The sequence below is a fragment of the Lissotriton helveticus genome, chromosome 1_1 (genome assembly GCF_964261635.1).
Source record: "Lissotriton helveticus chromosome 1_1, aLisHel1.1, whole genome shotgun sequence".
NCBI lineage: Eukaryota > Metazoa > Chordata > Amphibia > Caudata > Salamandridae > Lissotriton > Lissotriton helveticus.
This window is the reverse complement of record NC_136057.1, coordinates 1,042,347,507-1,042,368,362: the sequence shown is the minus strand read 5'-3', so window position 1 is coordinate 1,042,368,362 and position 20,856 is coordinate 1,042,347,507. Positions and strand designations below refer to the sequence as shown.

At 46.4% G+C, this 20,856-nt stretch overlaps 1 protein-coding gene across 1 annotated transcript in view; it reads right to left on the bottom strand.

The window, feature by feature from the left end:
• The window catches only part of NCAPH2 (non-SMC condensin II complex subunit H2), a 391,747-nt gene that overhangs the window by 242,056 nt on the left and 128,835 nt on the right, over positions 1-20,856 (bottom strand). The window contains exons 3-4 of the mRNA XM_078677885.1: positions 17,432-17,533; positions 16,262-16,317 (exon numbers count right to left, since the gene is read on the bottom strand). Coding sequence (XP_078534011.1) covers positions 16,262-16,317; positions 17,432-17,533 — 158 coding nt within the window. The remainder of the gene's footprint in view (positions 1-16,261; positions 16,318-17,431; positions 17,534-20,856) is intronic.

Here is a 20,856-nt window from a genome sequence, read left to right as displayed (position 1 = left end):
ACGCTCAAGAGATAACACAGGCTGTATTTCGCATCCTCTCATTTGATGTAATGGCAAACAGAAAAGCCACCTTCCAGGTGGGTGTTGGAGGTGAGATTTGTGCCTGGCTTGTATAGTATGGCCCTGTTAAGTTAGTGAATGCTATGTTCAGCTCCTATAATGGAGAAGGCTAGTTTACCTTTGATGACTACTCTTAGTATGAGATGAATGGTAAATGCAAGTGTATAGGCTTGGGCATTCTTGCAGGTTGAATGGTTAAAGAAGCATCTTGAACCTTGAGGTATACATTTTCTGTCAAAGGGCTGTTAAGTCGTTTTGAAAGATGATCTGTGATGCTCCATCTTACTGGGATGCTCAACCGTGTAGGCAGTTAATAATGTTCAAAGTTTGGTGGCATGCCCTGTAGGTTTGCCAACTACTCCCCAAAGCTTGTATCCTCAAATTTATTTTGGTCCATTGTCTTTGCTGGTAGAAAGGCTGCTATAAAGGATGCATAGGTTTATGAAAGAAGAGATTGAACCCAATGTAGGATAAGCCTTGTACCATGGATCTGCACCATGATTTGGATAGCAGTTTTGGTCTCCTCTAGGTCTTAAATTTACAGCATGTCCACTCTGGCCTTCAATGTTTAAGTCTTTTTCAATGTGTGTGCCAAACAAGGAGGACTCAGAAAAAGCAAGGGCATTGACTTTTTGCTGGTTGCTTGGTGCGAGAGCCACAAGTGAGGCACGTCAAACTTAACACGGAAAGACCATGGCAATACCCATTAATTTAATTTAAAAATATTTCTAGAGCGCGGCGTACACCTTGCGGTTTCTTGGCGCTAGGGGGATTGGCAACTGAGGGAGAGAGACCAGGAGAAAGGATAAGAGGAGATATTAAGAGAGTTTAAGAGGGGAAGGCATGACTGAAGAGGAACGTTTTCAGATCTCTACGAAAGGGGAGGTACTGAGTGGCAGAGCGGAGATGGTCAGGGAGTGAGTTCCAGAAAGTTGGAGCCAGGGTGGAGAAGCTGGCCCCGCCCCACTTTTTGCGTGTGAAGCGAGGGGTCTGAAGAAGGGACTTGGAGGAAGACCGAAGTTCTCTTGCAGGTACATACGGATTGATTAATGAAGAGATAAAAGCGGGGGCAGTGCCCTGGCGGGCCTGGAAGGCCATGCATCCGATCTTAAAAAGAGAGCGTTCTTTTACAGGGAGCCAGTGAAGCTCCCTGAGAAGGGGGGTGGAATGGTGATAACGAGGAAGGCCATACACCAGCCGGGCTGCCTGGTTCTGGATAATCTGGAGTCTACGCAAACTGTACGCGGGGATACCATGGTTTTTGATAAACCATATTGTTTGCTGCACTGACAAACTGGTGAGTGGATGAGTTCTTCCTGGATCGTTTGTAAAAATCTTGCTTCTTGCGCTATGGCAATGGGTGTGAGGTAGAGGCAAGCACAGGGGCAGTTAAGGAGGGAGGGGCGGGGTTAGGAGGGGTGTTTGTATGAGGGGTTACAGGACAGGGATTAGTTGACGGACAGGCACACTACACTGACACACCCCCGTCCACATAGTGACGTTGAGAGCGCACCACCTGAGGGACGTGGGGACGGGGCAGGGAGGCTACAATACCTTTGGAACGTTAATAATGTAGTGGTATAGAGGGACTGCGGCTACCTAAACTTGGGGTGATGATATACTGCTTGATTATCTGGTTCTAATGTGATAGGTATTGATGTTCCTTTCCATTGCTGCCGGCCTCAGGGTTGTAGGCGCAGAGCTGTGTGTGTGCACTGAAAGCGAATAAAAGTTTATAACCCCCAAAAAAAATTAAAAAAAATCTTGCTTCTTGGGAGCAGATCCATGAACTGAATCAGTGGTCTTTTACAAAGACCCAGGAAGGAGACTAGTTTGCAGCCTTTATGCCAATGGCTTAAGCTTTCACAGACTCCTACTCAGGTTGGATCAATCAGTTTATTGTAATTGCCAGGAAGTGCAGAAGAAGTAAATTATGGATACAAATTCTTGACTAAAGAGAAAAATGAACAAATCAAGAAATTAAGGTGGCAGGAAGTCACCAAAGAGTGGAACCCGAAAAGATCAGGCATGTCATTGTAGAGCAGAGATCTTCAAACTATTTTGTTCTGAGGCCCCCCTAAGAAAAATGTTTTGAAGTCAAGCCCACTCCAGAAATGTATGGGAAGAACAGGGAGTGTGGAAGGGGTAGCGGTGAGTTCCAGGATGGCACTTTCAGGGGTATTTTTCTGTAGCTCATAATCCACACTATATATGAGACTTATAAAAGTTTCAATCAAAAAAAGGAATTGATCAAAAAAGCTATGCCCCATAATTGGGATGTTGTGAGCCTCTGTCCCAATGCAACTTCAGCAATAAAAAGCCCCCCAAAAAGCCTAAAAAAGTCCCCACCTTTCCCAAGGCATCTTTCCAAGGAGACGTCTCTGTCATTTGTAATTTAAATAATGACTGCATATAATATATGGAAGTTAGTCCTACAGCAGTGCTTGTAGCCGTAAGGCAGGGTGCATTATATTATATGTGAGGGCATAACTGTATTAGCAGGTATCCCCCTGTGAGATCTAGTTCAATTGCTAGATGGTACAAGTGTACAGGGAAGTCTTTTTAGGTCTCGCGCCTAGCGTTGCAGTGTGCAGCACGAGACCTCTTGTAAGGGGGTTTTGAAAGCAGATCACACGCTTGTGCGTGTGGTTTTGCTCTCGTCGCTGCCACTGGGTTTTGCGTGTTTAAAAAAAAAGGAAGGCACTTGGGCAAAGGCGGGAGCATGTCCTGCCTTTGCTCCGCCCATTCCCACCAGTGTCTAGCACGTGCATCAGCGCGGCACAGACGACAGGCTCCCTTGCCCCCGCACCACTGGTTTCGATTCCCACGTCGGCTCCACTGTGGTGCGGGCGTATCACAGGTTTCAATTCCGTGCTTGTTCAGTCTTGCTGCTAAATTTCACTTTATGTGACTTCTTCCCAAAAAATACACTTTGCACTCTGTCCAGCGTGTTGCATACTACTGAAAGCATAATGCAGTGATGCTGATTTACACAATGTTTCTGCGATTTTCGCACATGAAGCTTACCACTTCCTTCTGTTAATTTCACCTGTCACAAATGCCCTCATTTAGCCAGGCAGATCCCCTCCAGTCGTGTCCGAGTGAAGACTGACAGTTGAGTCAGTCTCCGGTTCCGATTTCGGGCATGTACCTCAATTATAAAAGAACAGTTACCGGACATTGGTACGTTTAGGCCTCCCTGGCCTCAGAGACATTGGCTGTGCCTGGGGATGGGCCAGGGTCCGTGGCGCACGTCGGTGGTCGGGTAGGGCCACGGAGAGGTGAAGCAGGGCCCTCGGGGGTGATTATCCTCGTGGTGGTTGCCACCTACTGTGGGGCTTAGACAGGAAGGTATTGAACTGGGCTTCGGTGTCCTGGATATTGGGCTGTATTCGCGCTCAACCACTTCGGCGGTCGCCCCTGAGGGTTTGGTGGCGGCACCTACGCTGGGACCATGACACGAGATAAAGGTGGTGGAGGCCATACCAAGCAGGGCACCACAGACAAATTCGCGGGTGCTGCGACAGGGGCTGCAGGATCGCAGGGCCAGGTACCAGACAACGTGGCGCTTATGGCAGCCATCACCCAGTCTAGAGATATGCTGGATGCTAAGATCGGGGCCGTGGGTTCGGACGTCATGCTGCTGCGGCAGGATTGGCGCAATGCTGTTGACCGCATTGCAGGGACTGAGGCCCGCATGTCGGAGGTGTAAGATGACGTCACAACCCTAAAAAAGAAGGTAGCGGCTATGGAGAAGATTCAGAAGGGGCTGGTGCTGCGGGCTGAGGATGCCGAAGGGAGGGCTCGGCGCAACAACCTTCGCTTCGTGGGCTTTCCGGAGGGATGAGAGGGAGATAGCGTGGAGCGTTTCCTAACACGGTGGCTGGAGGGCTGGCTTCCCCCAGATACCCTCTCCGGCTGCTTTGTAGTGGAGCGTGCTCACAGGGCCCCAATGCAGAAGCCCTATCAAGGGGCATGTCCACGGCCGATCATCGCCAAGTTATTGAATTATATGGACCGCGATACTATCCTAAAGCAGGCCTGGGCTAATGAATCCCTCACTTGTGACAATGCAAAGATCCTCATCTTCCCAGATTACACATGTCTGGTGCAGCAGCAGCGGCAGTCCTTTTTAGCGGCCAAGGCTCGCCTCCGAGACTTGAAGATCCAGTATGTGCTGTTATATCCAGCCCACCTGAGAGTGGTGTATTTGATTCGCCTGAGGAAGTTTTTACATGGACTGATGAAACTGTGAGGGGGCGGGTTCACACACCGCCTGGCCGGGACTCCTCGTCAAGTGAGGTGGCTCGAAGGGACCCACGAGGACAACAGCAGGGCAGCCGGAGATCGAGGTCTAGGCGTCGCTCGCTGTCTGGCTCGGCCCTCCAGCAGAAGGGCATATCGTCAGAGAGAAAGGCTTCAGCGGACTGATTCACCGGTTCTACAGGGACTGAAATTCTGGTGAATGTATCTAGACGTTCGAATAGGCACATTTATTGGGCTGGGTACCCGATCACGTAGTGGTGGGCAGGATGGGGTGAGGCCCAAGGGTTATGGGTGGCCAGTTGGGGATCCATTTGAGGATTTGGCTCCTATCTGACCGCAACAGATGATTCTATGTTCGAGAGGTATGGGGTTGGGGGGATGTTGGGGGGGGGGGTGCTTGTTTTACCTGTTTGATTGCGCATTCATGCTAGTTACTTGGAACTCTTTCTGTATCTTTGGGAACGCATATATACGTCGTGAGAATGTTTATCTTGTGTCATGCCTGGTATGGAGGCTGAAAGGCGGATGACCCCTGGGTCCCTATGTGTGGTCAGTTGGAATGTCCGGGGGGCACTGGATAAGGTGAAGCAAGGGGCCCTTCTTTAGTACGCCAAGAGGGCTGGGGCCGAAGCGCTCCTCCTTCAGGAAACACACCTACTGTGTACCAAAGCCTTATGCCTCCAACGATATGGATATCTTCAGGTGTTTCACTCGGGGTTCACGAGAGGCTTGCGTGGTGTGGCAGTATTGATCCATCGTCGGGTCCCATATGAACATGAGAGACTTTGGTCTGACACGCAGGGATGATATGTCTTCGTACAGGGCAGAATTGGGGGAGAGGTCTTGACCCTGGAAAGTGTATACGCCCCGCCGCCACTACAGTGGTCCCTGGTGGAACGGCTACTAACAATATGGGGGGACATGCCAGATATATTCTCGGTTGTGGGGAGAGATTGGAATGATGTGATGTACCGGGATTGGGATAGATGGATGAGTGAGGGGGTGGGAGGATCCCCTACCAAGCTGCATTCCCTAGCTACGGGGTTAGACTGGACAGATGTATGGAGACACATACATGGTCCTCGCAGGGAGTACACTTACTTTTCCACAACACGCGACTCCTTTTCGAGGCTTGATTACATATTTGTCTTCAGGAGGATGGTGCACAGAGTGATGTCCACAAGTATTATGCCCAGAGCCTTGTCTGATCACTCGCCCGTGGCACTCATGATTCGGATTGGCCCGGGGAGGCAGCCTCTTAAATGGCGTATGTCGGGGTGGCAGCTGCAGAAAGAGGAATATAGGGAACACCTGGCCAAGGAGATAGATAATTACCTGGTAGCGAATGTATGGTCAGTTGAGTCTCCGGCGGTGCTTTGGGAGGCAATGAAACCAACTTAGCGGGGGTGGACATTTCCTGGTGTGTGGCTGCGCGGAGGGAGCGGCAGAAGGACCTGGTGCGTTGGGAGGCAGATATTGAGGCACTGGAGCGTAGGGGTCGGGAGGCGGACGGGGGTCAGGCTAGGAGACAATTGGTTTTGGCTGAGCAGCAGTACGCGGCACTACAACTGGACGAGGCTCGTCAGGCTTGGCTGGCAACGCGCAGTAGGGTCTATCAATGGGGGGATAGATAAGTCAAGCAAAATGCTTCACCGTCTGTGCCAAGGTTCCTTTCACGCCCAAACCCTACTGCAAGTCCTGGACCATGCGGGGGAGCCAAATCTAGAGCCCTCTGCTATTGCCGAGAGCTTTGCGGCGTACTTGGAGGACCTGTATTCTCCCAAAGAATGTCTCGGGGCAGAGGTTATTGTGAAATTTATTGATGATCTCACGCCTAAGACCGTTTCGGATGAGGTGCGAGAGCAATTGGATAGGCCTCTGTCGGACGATGAACTGGGTGCGGACCTGGGAGAATTGAATCCTGGGAAGGCTCTGGGTCCAAATGGGTTCCTCAGCGAATTTTTTTAACGGTTCTTTGTGCAGTTGGCCCCACACTTTCAGCCGGTGGTGGAGGAGGCACGGGAGGGCGGCCTGCTTCCCCCGGACTGGAGACATGCAGAGGTGGTGGTGTTCCACAAACCAGGTAGACCTCCGGAGCAGCATGCATCATATCGCCCCATCTCCCTCCTCAATATCGAGGCAAAGGTGCTGGCCAAGGCGTTGGCCACTCGACTTAAGCCGCACATCATAACTGTGGTACACCCAGACCAGGCAGGGTTCGTGCCTCAGAGGGCGACCCGCCACAACATTATGCGTGCGCACGTGGCTGTGTCTGCCCATGGGCGGCTTGAGGACCCGGCAGCGCAACTGCTGGCGGATATGGACAGGGCCTTTCATTCTCTGAGTTGGGTGTACCTGTTTGCACTGCTGCGGAAACTCAATCTGGGCCCGCGTTTTCTGGCTTATCTGCAGCTGCTGTACACTACCTAAACAGCTTCGGTGCGGGTGGGGGCGATCTCTCGCTCCTTTCCTATACAGATAGGTACCCGCCAGGGCTGCCCCGTGTCCCCATACCTCTTTGCGCTCGCCATGGAGCCGCTGGCGGCCTGGATGCGTATAGATGCTCAACTTAAGGGGTTCAGATGGGCGCCGGGTCTCACGGATAAAATAGCATTATGCGCGGATGACGTCCTGTTCTTTCTTACGGACTTGGACAGGTTGGGCCACGATTGCTGCGCATTCTTCAGGTTTTCGGCGAGACCTCTGGGCTATATATGAATCCCCGTAAATCCACACTGTGGGTTCTGGGGGGTGGGGGAATGGGCATCTGCCCTTCAATTGGCGACGGGGGGATGAAATATTTGGGGGTATTCTTGTCCGATGTCCCTGCAGTTTCCAGGGATAGTAACCTGATCCCGGTGTGGGATCGTACTAACAAAGATCTCAAGGTGTGGTACCGCATGCCCCTGACTATTTATGGTAGGTCAGGCATTTTTAAGATGGTGGCGCTCACTCGTCTCCTTTACCAGTTACAAAATCATCCCTACCAGATCTTGCCCATATGGTACCAGCAGGTAAACTCGGCGCTGGGAGGGTTCTTATGGTAGGGGGCGCGGTTGGGGTGGCCCTGCGCACATTCTTCCTGTCTACATACAATGGGGGCCTAGCTACTTCAGAAGTCCTCTCCTACTACCAGGCCGCACACTTGCTGGTCCTTAATGAATGGTGGTACGGAGATAGGAGTGACCCAGCCTATGCGTTGAGCGGCAGCTCATGGGTAGCAACTCCTTACACACAGTACTGTATTCCGCGCCGCCTCGGAGGCTTCTGCCCCTGGCCACGCAGGTGGTGTTTCATGTTTGGAGGCAGGCCCAGCGCAAGATGGGGTGGTGGAATGTCCTGACTAGTGAGACTCCTCTTTGGGGTAATGGGCGCTTACCTCAGCTGGCAGCCCTGCAGGGCTTTCGGGGTTGGACTCCATAGGCATCTCGGTTCTGGGTGACGTGAAGTCTGACGTGACGCTTAAATCATTTCAGGATCTGCGGGACGAGTACGCTATGCCACGATCCCAGTTTTTTTTAGATACCTACAGTTCCGACATGCGCTGGCGCCTAGTCTGGAGGGTCTGGAGTCTCTCTCTGATTTGAGCACAATTGAAGCTGCCAGACCACAAGATTTCCCGCATATACCAGACACTGATCATTCATTGTTCCACAACTTTGCAGGGGCTTAAGACGGCTTGGGAGTAGGATGTAGAGGTATTAGAGGAGGACTAGGCGGAGGCATTAGCAAGTCTGCGAGGGGCGGCAATAGCCACACGGCTGCACCTGATTCAATTCAAATATTTACACCGTGTGTATTTTACTAGGGTGCGCTTATGGAGGGCAGGAATGATTGTGTCCCCCGAGTGTCTTAGATGTGGCTCAGAGGAGGGCGCCTTTTCGCACACAGTCTAGAGTTGTCTCTCGTTACAGAGATTTTGGAGAGGGGTGTTCTCCGGTCTGTCAGAAGTGCTGGGATGGAAGCCTCCTCGTACGCCGCGTTTGACCCTGTTACATGTCATGGAGGGGGTTGGGGGCAATAGATATGAGCAGCATCTCCCATTGCTTGGTCTCATCTTAGCAAAGAGGGAAATAGCTAGGGCTTGGAAGGCACCACAGGCCCCGTCGCTGACTGCATGGAGAAATGGGATAGATTTTTGCATGGGCCTTGAACAGTCGGTCTTTACTGCCAGGATGTGTCCTCGTAAACACTATAATATTTGGAAATTATGGGCAGACTACAGGGGACTAGATTTAGATCCGCCGCTGGAAGTGGATGTTCAACTGACAGTTTGATGGGTGTGAGGAAGACGAGCTTTGCTGGGGGGTTGATGGGCTTTGTATGTGGTTCCAGTGAAGTTCTAAATGTTTCCAAGGGGGCGTGGGCGCAATCGGGGGGAGGAGGGGGAGGGGGTGTTCTTGTTAATTTCTTAAGTATAAAAAGTCAATGTCATTTGCTATTGTATACTGGATGTGTGCTGTAGTCTCCGGGGTTGTGGAGCTATGCAGTATATGTGAACCGTGACAAATAAAGCTTGTTTAAAAAATAATAAAAAACCTGTACTGGCCCCAACAATTATTAAGATCTGTATCTTTCGCTCCCTGCGTGGATAATGAGCTCCCTCTCTGCTGGACACAGACGCTGTGTCTCGAAGCTCGGTTAATGAACCGTGCCTTACGTCAGGAAATTAGCAGGACTCTGACTCCGGAGCCAAACTTTGGTGACCCGGCTGTACATCAAGTGCCTCTGCCATGTCTTCCCTCGTTATCACCCCTTGACCATGTCAATCCCTCTTTGTTTTCATTTCCTGTAGCCTCTTGGCAAGACTGTCGGGTGCTCTCTGGCCAGGGACAAGAAAGAAGGTGGGAGGCAGTCACATGCATTCTGCCTTTTATGTGCGTGCGTTTGTTTGCTTAAATCAATGGAAACTTTCTTTAAAATACTTTTTTTTAAAAAGCTAAACTCAATTATTTGGTTTGGAAAATGTGTGTCACTCCCCCGCTTAAGGCAAGCCTTTTATTGTCCAAACACAGTGGCTAGAGTTTACAGTGATTTGAAGTGTTGGAGCCTGATTGACAGCAAAAAGCAGACTTAGAAAGTTTTACCCTGTGAAGTTTACAGACTCTTTAGGTTTCATAGCTACTTATACATGTTCATTAATGTGGAGGTGGCATAACGGCCAGAGCTGCAGACTTTGAAGCTGGGGAAAGGTTAGAGTCTCGGGGTCAGCTCAACATCCTGTGATTGTGGAAAACACTTAATCTTCCCTGGCCTACCAAACGAGCATTTGCAATGCAATAGGTCTCGCATTACTGAAAGTTTGAGCTACTGACGTATTTTTAGCTGCAACGCTAGTGGCTCAAACTTTCACTACTGCGAGACCTATTGCATTGCAAATGCTTGTTAAGTATATGTACTGGGTACTGGTCATTACGAGTTCATGATGGCTTTACTGAAACCTATGGTGTTTTTGTATCAAACACCACGTTTTAATAAATCTGTACTGTTGCCAGTACAAGATTTATTATTACATGCACCCAGAGGGCACCATAGAGGTGCCCCCTGAAAAAACCTAAACCTATCTAATGTGCTGGCTCACTAGTATCCTCCAGCCTGCCACCAGACATGTCTCTGACCCCTGCAGGTGAAAGTCCAATGCTCTTTGAGACCAGAAACAAGGTCTGTTCCGGAGGAAGGCGTTTATACTTCCTCCAGCAGACTAGCTAGCGATTTAGCATATCAAGGCCAGGTGCTTCAAAGCCCCTACCACTTTGGAGATGAGACCCTGTGTTCCCCCAGATTGGGAGATGCCACCCCCTGCCCTGAGGCCCATTTGGTACCAGAACAGGTGGGAAATTAGCTATGCAGTAGGCGTTTCGCACCACCAGGCTAGTCACACTCCTAGGGTGGGCTACCTGATGTGCTCCACGAAAGAAGGATTCCACAGGGTTATGCCCACTCCCCATAGGAAGTGGTAATATATGAGAAGGTTAAGTAGCTCATTGGCTACTACCCTTTACTCCCCTCAATGCCCCTAAATTCATTATTTAGGTGCACCCTGACATCAGGAACTCAGATTTACCTGACTAAAGAAGAACAAAGAAGAGCTAAAGAACGCAAGAACTGTGGATTAGCTGTGGACCTGGCACCTGCTTTCCTGCTCCTGTCCCAATAATTGCAAAGACCTGACTCATCCTGCAGCTGTGCATCCTTCAAAAGCCTCAGAGGGCTGCCAGCACTTCCCCCAACCAGCCAGTATCTCCCTTGAAGTGGAGAAGTCACTTTCCTGCAGCATGCAAGCACTGACCGCAACGTCTGGTTCACCGATCTGCTGACTACCGGGTCCACCGACGCAGCAGGAGGTCACTGTGCTCCAGGAGATCAGATCCATCTCCACACAGAGTTGGAAGACACCAGGACCCCCAGGAGCCACCCTGCACTAACACCCGCAGCACCGTACCCCATGCAGCAGCCAAAGCTTGTTCAGTGACTAGCCCAGACTCCAACACCACCAAAATTGACCTACTGATGTGGGACGTCAGCACCAAAGTGGCCATTGTTAAGAGTGGACCTGCTGTCCTCTTTTTTTCCCCATCTCCAGATAGACCTAAAAAGTGAGCGCCTCCATGCAAGCGACCCGCCAGACAAAAAAATCACAGCCCAAGTCCGAGCCTACGCATGGTGCCCCCTTGCCGCAGAGACCCTTGAAACTGAGCCCACCACCCCCCTTGGGTTCCGACAGACTTGTCCTCAAGTCCCCACTTGCAGCATTTTTCGGTTACATGTTTTGTCTATAGCCTTCAGCAGTAGAGTTTGAGGCTACCCTTGCAACAAGCACCTCTGCACCTGAACACAACAGGGCCGGTCAACCAAAACTGCTGGTGGTTCGAAGGACCTTGGACCCTACTTACCTTAAGTTCAGAAATACAACCCTGTAACTGGATTTTTCAAGTACCACTATGCAGTGAATGTTTCTTCCCTCCCTCCCCATCTCTGCCTGAGAGACCCACTAGATCTTTTTCAGCTCAACTACTACTTGTTCCTAAGATCTGTAGATCCCAATGAGGTGGCTGTTCTACTTCTTTTTGGGGCCTAATCTCTGGAGTACCCTTCCTTTGGAACTGCGCTTACTAGAACATGAACTACCCTTCTGCAAAGTCTTGGCTTTTTAGTGACTAATTTTCCCTTACAGCTACTGATGATTTGCTGTGTCTGTTGCAGCGCTGGGAGGCTCCTGGTAGCCATGCGCTATATAAAAACTCCAGACTAGACTAGGATAGGATACCATTATTGCGTTCGAGGCTCATCCTTCAAATATGACCGCTGTATTTTCCGTTTCTAAAAATCGCGAACTCGAAAAGTACTTACCTACACTCTGGAGATTTTGGTGACTAAATTAATATAAAAAGTAATTTTTCTAAATTGGTGTTGCATTTCCTTATTGAGTGGGTCTCTCATTTATGGACTCTGTGTGTGCGCAACAAATACCTAATACTCCCCCTCTGAAAAGCCTACAGCTGCACTACCACAAATAAAGCGCCTTGGGACTGGTAAAGCAATCCCCTGTACACTAATAAGGGATACCTGGAAATTCTGCATAGTGCTCCTCATTTTGGTACCCATTATAAAGAGCTAGCTTCTTACAAATACAATTTTAAAATAATGACTTGCATATTTACAATGCTTCCTGTTCCAGGCTGAGACCTTGTAGTACTATAGATAACTATTCCTCACTACTGCAGTGGTCACATTACCCAAATGAAATTTCATAACATAAAAGAATGTATTTTTATCTGATTAGCTTAACTTGCATTTATTTTTCGTGTAAGGTTTCTGCATATTTTATATACAAATAACTGAAAGTGAAAAACAAAACACTTGAATATGTTGCTCTTTTAGCATCGTTTTTCATCCTGCCACTACGTGGCTAAAAGGAGCAAAATATTCTGCAAGTGTCTTGTTTTTCCACTTTCAGTTACTTGCATACAAAAAAATACAGAAACGTTAAACGGAAAATAAATGCAAGTTAAGTTCATCTGACGGAAAAACATTCTTTTACATTATAAGATTTTCCATATATGTTTTTTTAACAACATAGTGGACTGCATGTAATGAAGTCAGCCAGGCCATCTCCATTTACGAGTACATTTACAAGTACTTGCTGAGCCATTTGAGTGCCCCCCCCCCCCCCCCCCTGGGAATGTAGTCATGGCGTCCCAAGGAGGAGCACCCCATAGTTTGAAGACCTCTGCTGTAGAGCCTCAAAGATTATGGAGTTTCCCTTGCGTAGCCTAGCAGTAACCTGTGACAGCAATGGTCCAAAATACTACTCGAGGCATAAAAGTGGATCTAAAGTCAGAGGCGAAGGCATGACGCCTGCCCAGCTCTTTTGCAGTTTCGGTTCCCAAATAAAAAATATTTTTAAATCAAATATTACTTTGTTCTGCCTTCCTAAAATGTCCAGCTTAGTTCTCAAGTGGACCACTTCCCTTTTGTCAATCTGCTTACCAACATCTCCGGACACATTCTCCACTCACTCGCTGTGTGGCTGCACAAAGCAGATGCATCTTTGTCTTTCACTGACTTGTCCCACTGCAGGAACAACACTTATCAAATGGCTGATGAGGCACCTAGAAAGTACCTTCACAGAAAAGGTATAAAGATTTGTGAAAACCCTCAATGATGTTGAACTAAACAAAGAAATTCTCAAAATCTCATTTTAGCAAAAGCGCCTGAAGTTCTGGGCTCCTTTATCCAGAGTGGAAAAATCACCTGGCTCCAAAACTGCATTGCATCCTGAGCATGTCAAAAAGTCTATTGTCTTAAACTGATACTGTACCTGAAATGGGGGACACCACTACTACTGCCCCTCCGCATCACATCCAGAGTACCGAGGCGAGCATAAGAGTGGGCCAAGAAGGCGAGTTGTGACACAACCATGGGAGGCCCTGAATCTCCCTGTCGAATATTGTTGTCCCCGCCCCCAGGGACACACCCTCGTCCCCTCTTCTTCTCCCACAGCCGACTACACGGGCCCTCAACTCCCCACTAAGGGGGGGGCAATGGCCGAACAACACCTGCTACCTAGAACGATGTACAGCTCAAGGAAAGTTTGTTTTATCAGTTCTCTGTACTATGTGACCTTCCTCAGTACCCCGCCCCCTTTATGCCCCTCGCCCCCACACTTCCCCCTTAAATTGTACTGCTTATAAACTGTTGGTCAAACATGTGCACATGCTGTATGAACCTGTTTCAATAAAAAAAATGACCAAAAAACTGATATTGAAAAGTTATTCTATAGTGATAGTAAACCCATTTCTGGTTGCCTTACCTTTAAAAGAGTTAGCAAAGCCTTTCCCAGTGGTTGGTTTAATATTTTTTTTTTAACCAAATGAAATTGATAGAAAGGAAAAGCAAAAGGAACCTTCAGACATGCAGAGTAAGATGTTACATACATTCAGATATATCCTATTTTTATGTTTATTAATGATTAGCAAATTAACTATCTCAAACGGCCAACTCGGGTGCCTCAAATTTTGTATATATTCGTGAAGATGTGTTATGACGAGTCTGAGCAATGGAAAAGGGAAAGGCCATTGTTTGCGCCCTTGCCCACCTGCCACTGCGTGGCAAACTCAGCTTCATAATTGTGCCCAATTGACGCAGTGTACAGTCTCACCAGTATGAAAGTAAAGAAAGGACACACAAATGGCACCATTGCTCACGGCTCATGGTAAGATGAATGCAAGTATAGGCAACTTAATGTATGGTGGCAAGGAAAGAACAAAATAGAAATGAACCGCAGGAAAAGCTGGAGCAAGGCTACATTGCAAAAACGCAGCAGTCACACAATCGCATAATTTTAGTGTCCCTGATTGTATCTTATGAACACTATATCAGTGATATGACAAGTATATCTCTGAAATTGTGGGGGCCATGATCACCTGGTGTAGGAGTTTGTTATAGGGTGCTGCATTCCACGTACAAGTTGTATGTTGAATTATACAGAGCTTTTACTTTGCGCCTGCAAAGATGTTCAAAAGACAAGACAATTATTAAAAAAACAAAATGCTTTTAGAAAATAGTTTACTTCTAATCTGTAGAGGTTATGTAATTTGGAAATTAGCAAATTCTTTAAACTATTTTTATTGATGGTGCTAAAGTCAAGATATTTTGGTCATTTATATGAGGGAATATTAATTGTCTTTTTAATATGCAAACTGCGTTAGCATTTCTAAAATTCTTGTAGGCAGTCCTCCTGATGAATGGCATTCTTTACCAGATAAAGAGAAATTGTTGATGTTTTTATTGCAACTGTATTCAGCAGGTAGCTACTAACTGGAAGGGCAACTGATGCCTAGTAGAACTCCATTTGTTTTAATCATAAACTTGACAGCATTCAGATTTTGACGTGAGACTCTTTACACAAGTGTGACATTATATAGCTTTTCATCGCTGTTTCTTCACAAATTCCCATATCAACAGAGGGTTTTTGTAAGCCTCCATGACATGTTATTGTTGATCCTTCTAGATTGTGGATCGAGATCATATATTGTTACAATGTATTAAAAACAATTATGAATTCATTCTTATTACCATGTCATTTGCTTCTGCATTGTGTCTTTATTATGAGGCACTTGTGTAGAGTTTTTTCTTTCTTCAACTTGGTACTGTTTTTATTGCTTTGAATCTTTTAATAACAATCCATTTCAAACTTTGAAAAAACGTTGAAAGTGTTTTTGATTGGAAAATTAAGAAGTTATTAATTAGTAACAATTAGTAATTTCGATTTGTAGAAAGAGCATTTATGACCGTACGGAGCCAGCAGTTTATCAGGGATTTCTGCCCATGTACTACAGAGAACACAGCAATGGATGCCAATCTATGACCTTGGTGATCAGATGACAACATCTTTTTCTGCAAGAGGGAGGAGCAGCAGAGCAGAGCTCCATTCTAACCGATCAGGACCACTGCAACTTGCTATACTACAATATGCCAGACTTACACTTTAATAGCATGACTGACAAGGTTATCATACATCCCCATTTGCAATCTTGCTACAAAAACTTGGACATCATTCTGAAAACAATTCCTCATCACTTAAAATGGAAACCCAAAGGCGACTTTGCACAGGCCGCTTCACCCCTCCTCAACCAGAAGAAAAACAAGTTAAACTCTCAGTACACCGTTTAAACACGACTACAACCTGAAGTTGTCAATTTAATTAAAACACCCGGCTGTGCTAATTCAAAAGAGTTTCCTTGCTAGTCACAAAAGGCTCTAGGATCATTCAAGGTAATACTAACGTAAGTGACCTTCAGATGAGTGTACTGCAAATAAGGGGAGTGGTAGAGTGCAAGTGTTGAACCAAATGTTAGGCTTCTGTACTGCATAGGTCATGCTATCCAAGGCATATACACTGAATAGGTGGTGCGTGGAGAAAACCTGAAATGTGATTGTTTAGATAACAGATGAGATGTTATACTGGGGGTGGGAGTCTAAGCAGGTGGCAATATGGGTGGTGGAGGGAGGAGTGCAATTGCCAAAGTTATGTGATTCAAGTGCTTTCAAGTTAAAAATATTTTACCTGTTGGTGCAAAGTAGTCATAGGCTGAGCACAGGGCACAGTAGATATACACTATGACTGACCACGATAATTTTTTAGATGCCTAGACAGAAGACTCCTAGGCCTATAAGTGATACATTATCGACTGCAATGGCAAAGACAATAGAAGTGCAATTACGGTGATGGTATACACATCGCAAAGCAGAGTCTAAAGTACTAGGGGATCACATTATCTCAATGTATTTCAGACTTATGACGAGATGATAAAAAGGATGTAAAAGGCATTTGAGACAATGATGCAGCTGGTGCTCAGAGTTTATTAGAATAACAAAACTAGAGACTGGCCTGCAATAACTGCAAGAGTGGTAAGAGGACAAAATAGCTTACTTTTTGTTGGAGATGAAGTCAAGGGCTTGGTAGACGAGTGAGTACAGATACTCCACCTGTGAAAGATGAAAAACGTATTACTGGGGCAATTAATTAAACGTAAGCAATACAGTCTCTTGATTGTTGGTACAGCTCAAGGTCTTTAATACCCAGAAAAATGATGAGGTGGATCACCATTTTAAAGAAAACGAATGGCCTTGGGTGACGCTCTCAAGAACCCTGAAGAGCTTCCAGCATGTACATCAAACACATCTGTACATGAAGTGTTGAGACTCGTACATTAGGGCACAACAGCAGTAGAGAGGATAAAATGACACGTTCAAGCAGGGGCTAAGGGAAGGATAACTCAAATACAGATCAAACGGGACTGTTCGCTGTTCTGTAATACACAGGGGAGAATTTTGAGAAGAATGGTTTGCTCTCCTGTACATGGATTTAGAGGCATAGGATCTAGTCTTTGTCAACACAAATATCTCATAAAGAAGAGTGATATTTTGTGGAAACTGAGGAAAGGGCTCTCTGCTAACCCCCAATAACTGTTACAGAACAGAATAATATATATATAGATTATCCCCAGACCTGTCTTTCTGGGCACACAGTTAAGATGAAGGCATACCTTACAGCCCCCTACTCTAACAATCAGGGTAGGCTAAGTATTAAAGGCTCTTTGCTTCCCCCAACTCTCCTCCAAAACACCCTACACATAGGAGAATGACTAGGTGCTCCTCTTAATCTAGATACCCAAATGTTTTTTATTCTATGCCCTCTAACAATAAGTGAAGATGGACGGAAAGCTTCAATACTCGCCCTAATCTAGGGTACAGGAGATGGCAATAGCGTCATTCATTTCGAAATACACACACCTGTGAATGCTATTACTGATTTAGAGAGCAAAGCAAGGGAATGGAATTAGGCTCTACTCATCAAATCATGGTTATAGAAGGGGAGACTAGTTATGTGCTCTCCCTAATCCTGGATTTCTTAAGAGATGACATTGTGCTCCCCCAAGTTTTAGTTATACAAGTTTGTTATCAAGATGTGCAAGCTTTCCCAATACAAGGTGGCAGAGAAATGTAAATTGGTTAATCGGATACCCAACTTTTTGTGAACCGGTGAACTGAAGATGCCACTTTTCATTAGTACACAAGATTGTTCTTCAATTCTCCTTACCTTTTTACTGTAGATACAGGCTGATCCCTGAATCAACAAAGCAGCTTCAGCAAAGTTCATGGTGGTCTTGCCTCCATCAAAAGAAATGCATATCTGGTCCAACTGTAAAATATCCGAAGCCAAAGTAAGTTGCATGCCCGCAGCAATGTTTCCCTTATGTAAACAATGGTAATAGCTTGCACGCATCTATTATTTATATTTAAATTAGATGCACGTTTCTGCTTGTGATTTCTACACACCACTATATCTAAATCTTCAATAAATTTTAGCAGCCATGTTGGAATATCTTTGGCCTGTCGTATTGACAATGTTGCTAGGATTTCTGAAGTAAAGGCCAGGCAGGGAGTTAAAGCAGTAGCATATGCACAGGAATTCTAGTAAATTAAACCCATGAAGGACCTAAAAATAGTAAAATAGCTGCAATGGCTAATCTCACCTCAACAAAGCAATGCGGCAACCAGCAGAGTTTCAAAGTTACTGAATACATGTTATCAGGGTGAACTACATTAAACCACTCCAGTTTGAAAATAAGGCATTAACAAGACAATGGATCAATTTCTACGAGAAGGCTTTTTTAAGAAATCAAACCCAAGACAAACATAAAATACAATGGAAATACTTGATCAATTCTAAAACACCAGCAGATTTAATTGGATTACAGTAATTTCCTTGTCAGTCTGTGAGATTACTAAAATGTACCAACCATTTAGGACAGAATTTCCTCAAATTACTTCCAGTACCATTAGAAATGGAAATGACTGACTTACATGAGTTTCTTTGTCTTCTGTAATGGTACAGACAAGCTAATAAACTATGCTAAACACGGTTTAACGTATTACAAATAATTTATTGTTCACCCATGTATTTCTGAAACAAGTAAGAGTCTTCCAGGAGAAAGCAGAAAAAACGTGACTGGTCTGTGTATACATGAAATTCTTTTTTCTATGAAATTTGATTTTTGAGGGGGGTAGGCGGGGGGCTAGGAGTAGGGGGCTTGACACCAGCTAAAAGTGGCTGGAAGGTATGTGGCCCCTGCTTGATGATTGTGTAAGTGGACGAGTATCCACATGGTTAGAAGAACTTGACGAGACTGGAAAATTCGAGGTAACCCCTGTGGGAGGTTGGCTTTTTATGTAGTGTACCAAAATGAGGTACACTGTCTAGAAAGTCCAGACAACCCATATTGGCTTACAGGGCTTAAATTAATATTCTCATATGCTCTCTCTTTTGCAGTAGTGGGCGAGCAGTGTAGGTTTATTAGGGGGTAGTGTTAAGCATTTGTTGTACAGACAGAGTCAATAAATGAGACATACACTCGAAGAAACTTGAGACCAATTTAAAAAATAATAGGTATTTTTATATCATTTTAGACACCAAGATCTTCGTAATCCCCTACCTGTAACACCCCTAAATTTAGTATTTAGGGGCACCCTGAACCTTCCTTCCTCAGAATCCGATTCCTAAACTACAAAGAAGAAAGAAGACGTGCCGTGCAGCTGCTAAAAAGGGGAGGACACCAACTGACTTGGCCCCACCCCTACAGCCTGTCGACCCTCGAACCTGCTCCTGCTAAACCCCGGCGTCTCTTGTGGTCAGCAACCTCGAAAACCCCGGAGGACCTGACTGCCTTGCTCATCCAAAGACTGGACTCCCACGAGCAGTGGTTCTGCTCAAACAGCAACAACCCCTGGTGCCAGCCAGGAACCACGAATCCAGCACACTCTGCACCCGCAGAGCCCCGCCTGTGCCTGAGTGAACAAAGACCACAAGGACGTACCCCGGGCGAATGTGACCTCGAATCCAGCACCTAAGGACCCTCCTTGATGCTCCAGACGACGCCTGCAGCCTCACACCAGGGACCCCTCCAACTGCGACCAGGAGAGGGTAAGATTTCCCGACAACAAAACACACCTCTGCCCCCGGCACCCCACAGCCCCCTGTGCCCAACTCCTGGGTGTCTACCCAACCTACAGCTTACAACTTACCTCTCGAAGTGGTGGTCGCACCTGAAGAATCTCGGTCCCCGAGCTTGCAGCCTTTGTTAGTCTTGCAGCTTTTCCATTGAAGTACATTGGGCGCCAGCCAGCCCAAAAGCACCTTGCACACCAGAGTGCCAATGGAAGTGCAGCATCTCTTCTTTTCTACTTCCCCACTTGCCCTGTGTAAGTGACCAGGAGCTCTGCTCCGACAGCTGCGTGGCCTGCCTGCTAGCAGCCACCAACCAAAGCCCCCCCCGCTCACCATAGGCTAACATTAGGCCTACTCTCTATGCACCCGGCTACCCCTGTGTCGCTGAGGATGTAACAACTGTACCTACCTGACCCTGGGAGACCCCCGAGTCTTACCCAGAACCTTAACTCTGCCAGTCGAGTACTTACCCGAAAACCTGCATTTTCTCCATAGGGTAACATTGGCTGGTTTTCACTTGGAAATTCTTTCAAGTGTAGAGTTTTGAAACTTTAACATGTTCACTAAAAAGCATCCGATCAACGAAAACAAAATAACTCAGCTGTTACCAGGAAAGATCCCAGTGCTGGATCTTGGTGCCCAGCACTGACCCTAAAAAGTAATTACAACTGGGATTTTCCGATAACTTGATTTTCCTCCATAGGGTAACATTGCCTGGTTTTTGCCAGAAATTCTTATGTGTCGATTTTTGAACCATACACATATTCTTTCAAAATCCCCTGTGTAACAAAAACAATTTCTTTCAATTGTTTACAGGAGATGCACCAGGGCTGAATCCAGGATCCAGCCCAGAGTTAGAAAAACATACGCAAAGTAATTGATATTGCATTTACTTAAAATCCCTCATTGAGCTCAATGTTATGATTGTGTTAAGTTTATGTTGCATATTGCAACAACTGTATCTATTGCATTCAAAAGTCTACTGCTCACTGAAAGTATTCAACTGTAGCCTCTCATTCTGAGAAAATATGTTTATGCCTACTTGTGGTTCTAAAATAAAACAACCACATATTTTTATGTCAAAACATTTGGCCTAGAGTTCAGTTCTTGAGTGTGTGTGACCATTTGCTGACAGTGTGTACATCAAATGCTTTACACTGTCCTCTGATACTGCCTTACTGCTAGGCCAAGCTACCACTTTAGAGAGTAAGGTTATATCCAACTTTAACCTCTGTGAAACCTCTGGGGACTGTGGACTCTGTACACACTGTACCTTACTTTGGAACAGTGTATACAGAGCCACTTTCTTACACTGGGGACCTGGTTAACTGGAACCCACAGCACTTCAGTTAAAATTGCATCAAATACCAGGCAAAAAATGGGGTTGACCATGTGAAAAAGGATTTTTATAGGCTTTGTATACTGCAGGATTAACTTCAATAACTATGTAAAAGTGAGAGGGAGTAGAGGGCTGGGTCACAAAATCAGGGAAAACTGGGATGGTATCGATACTGGAG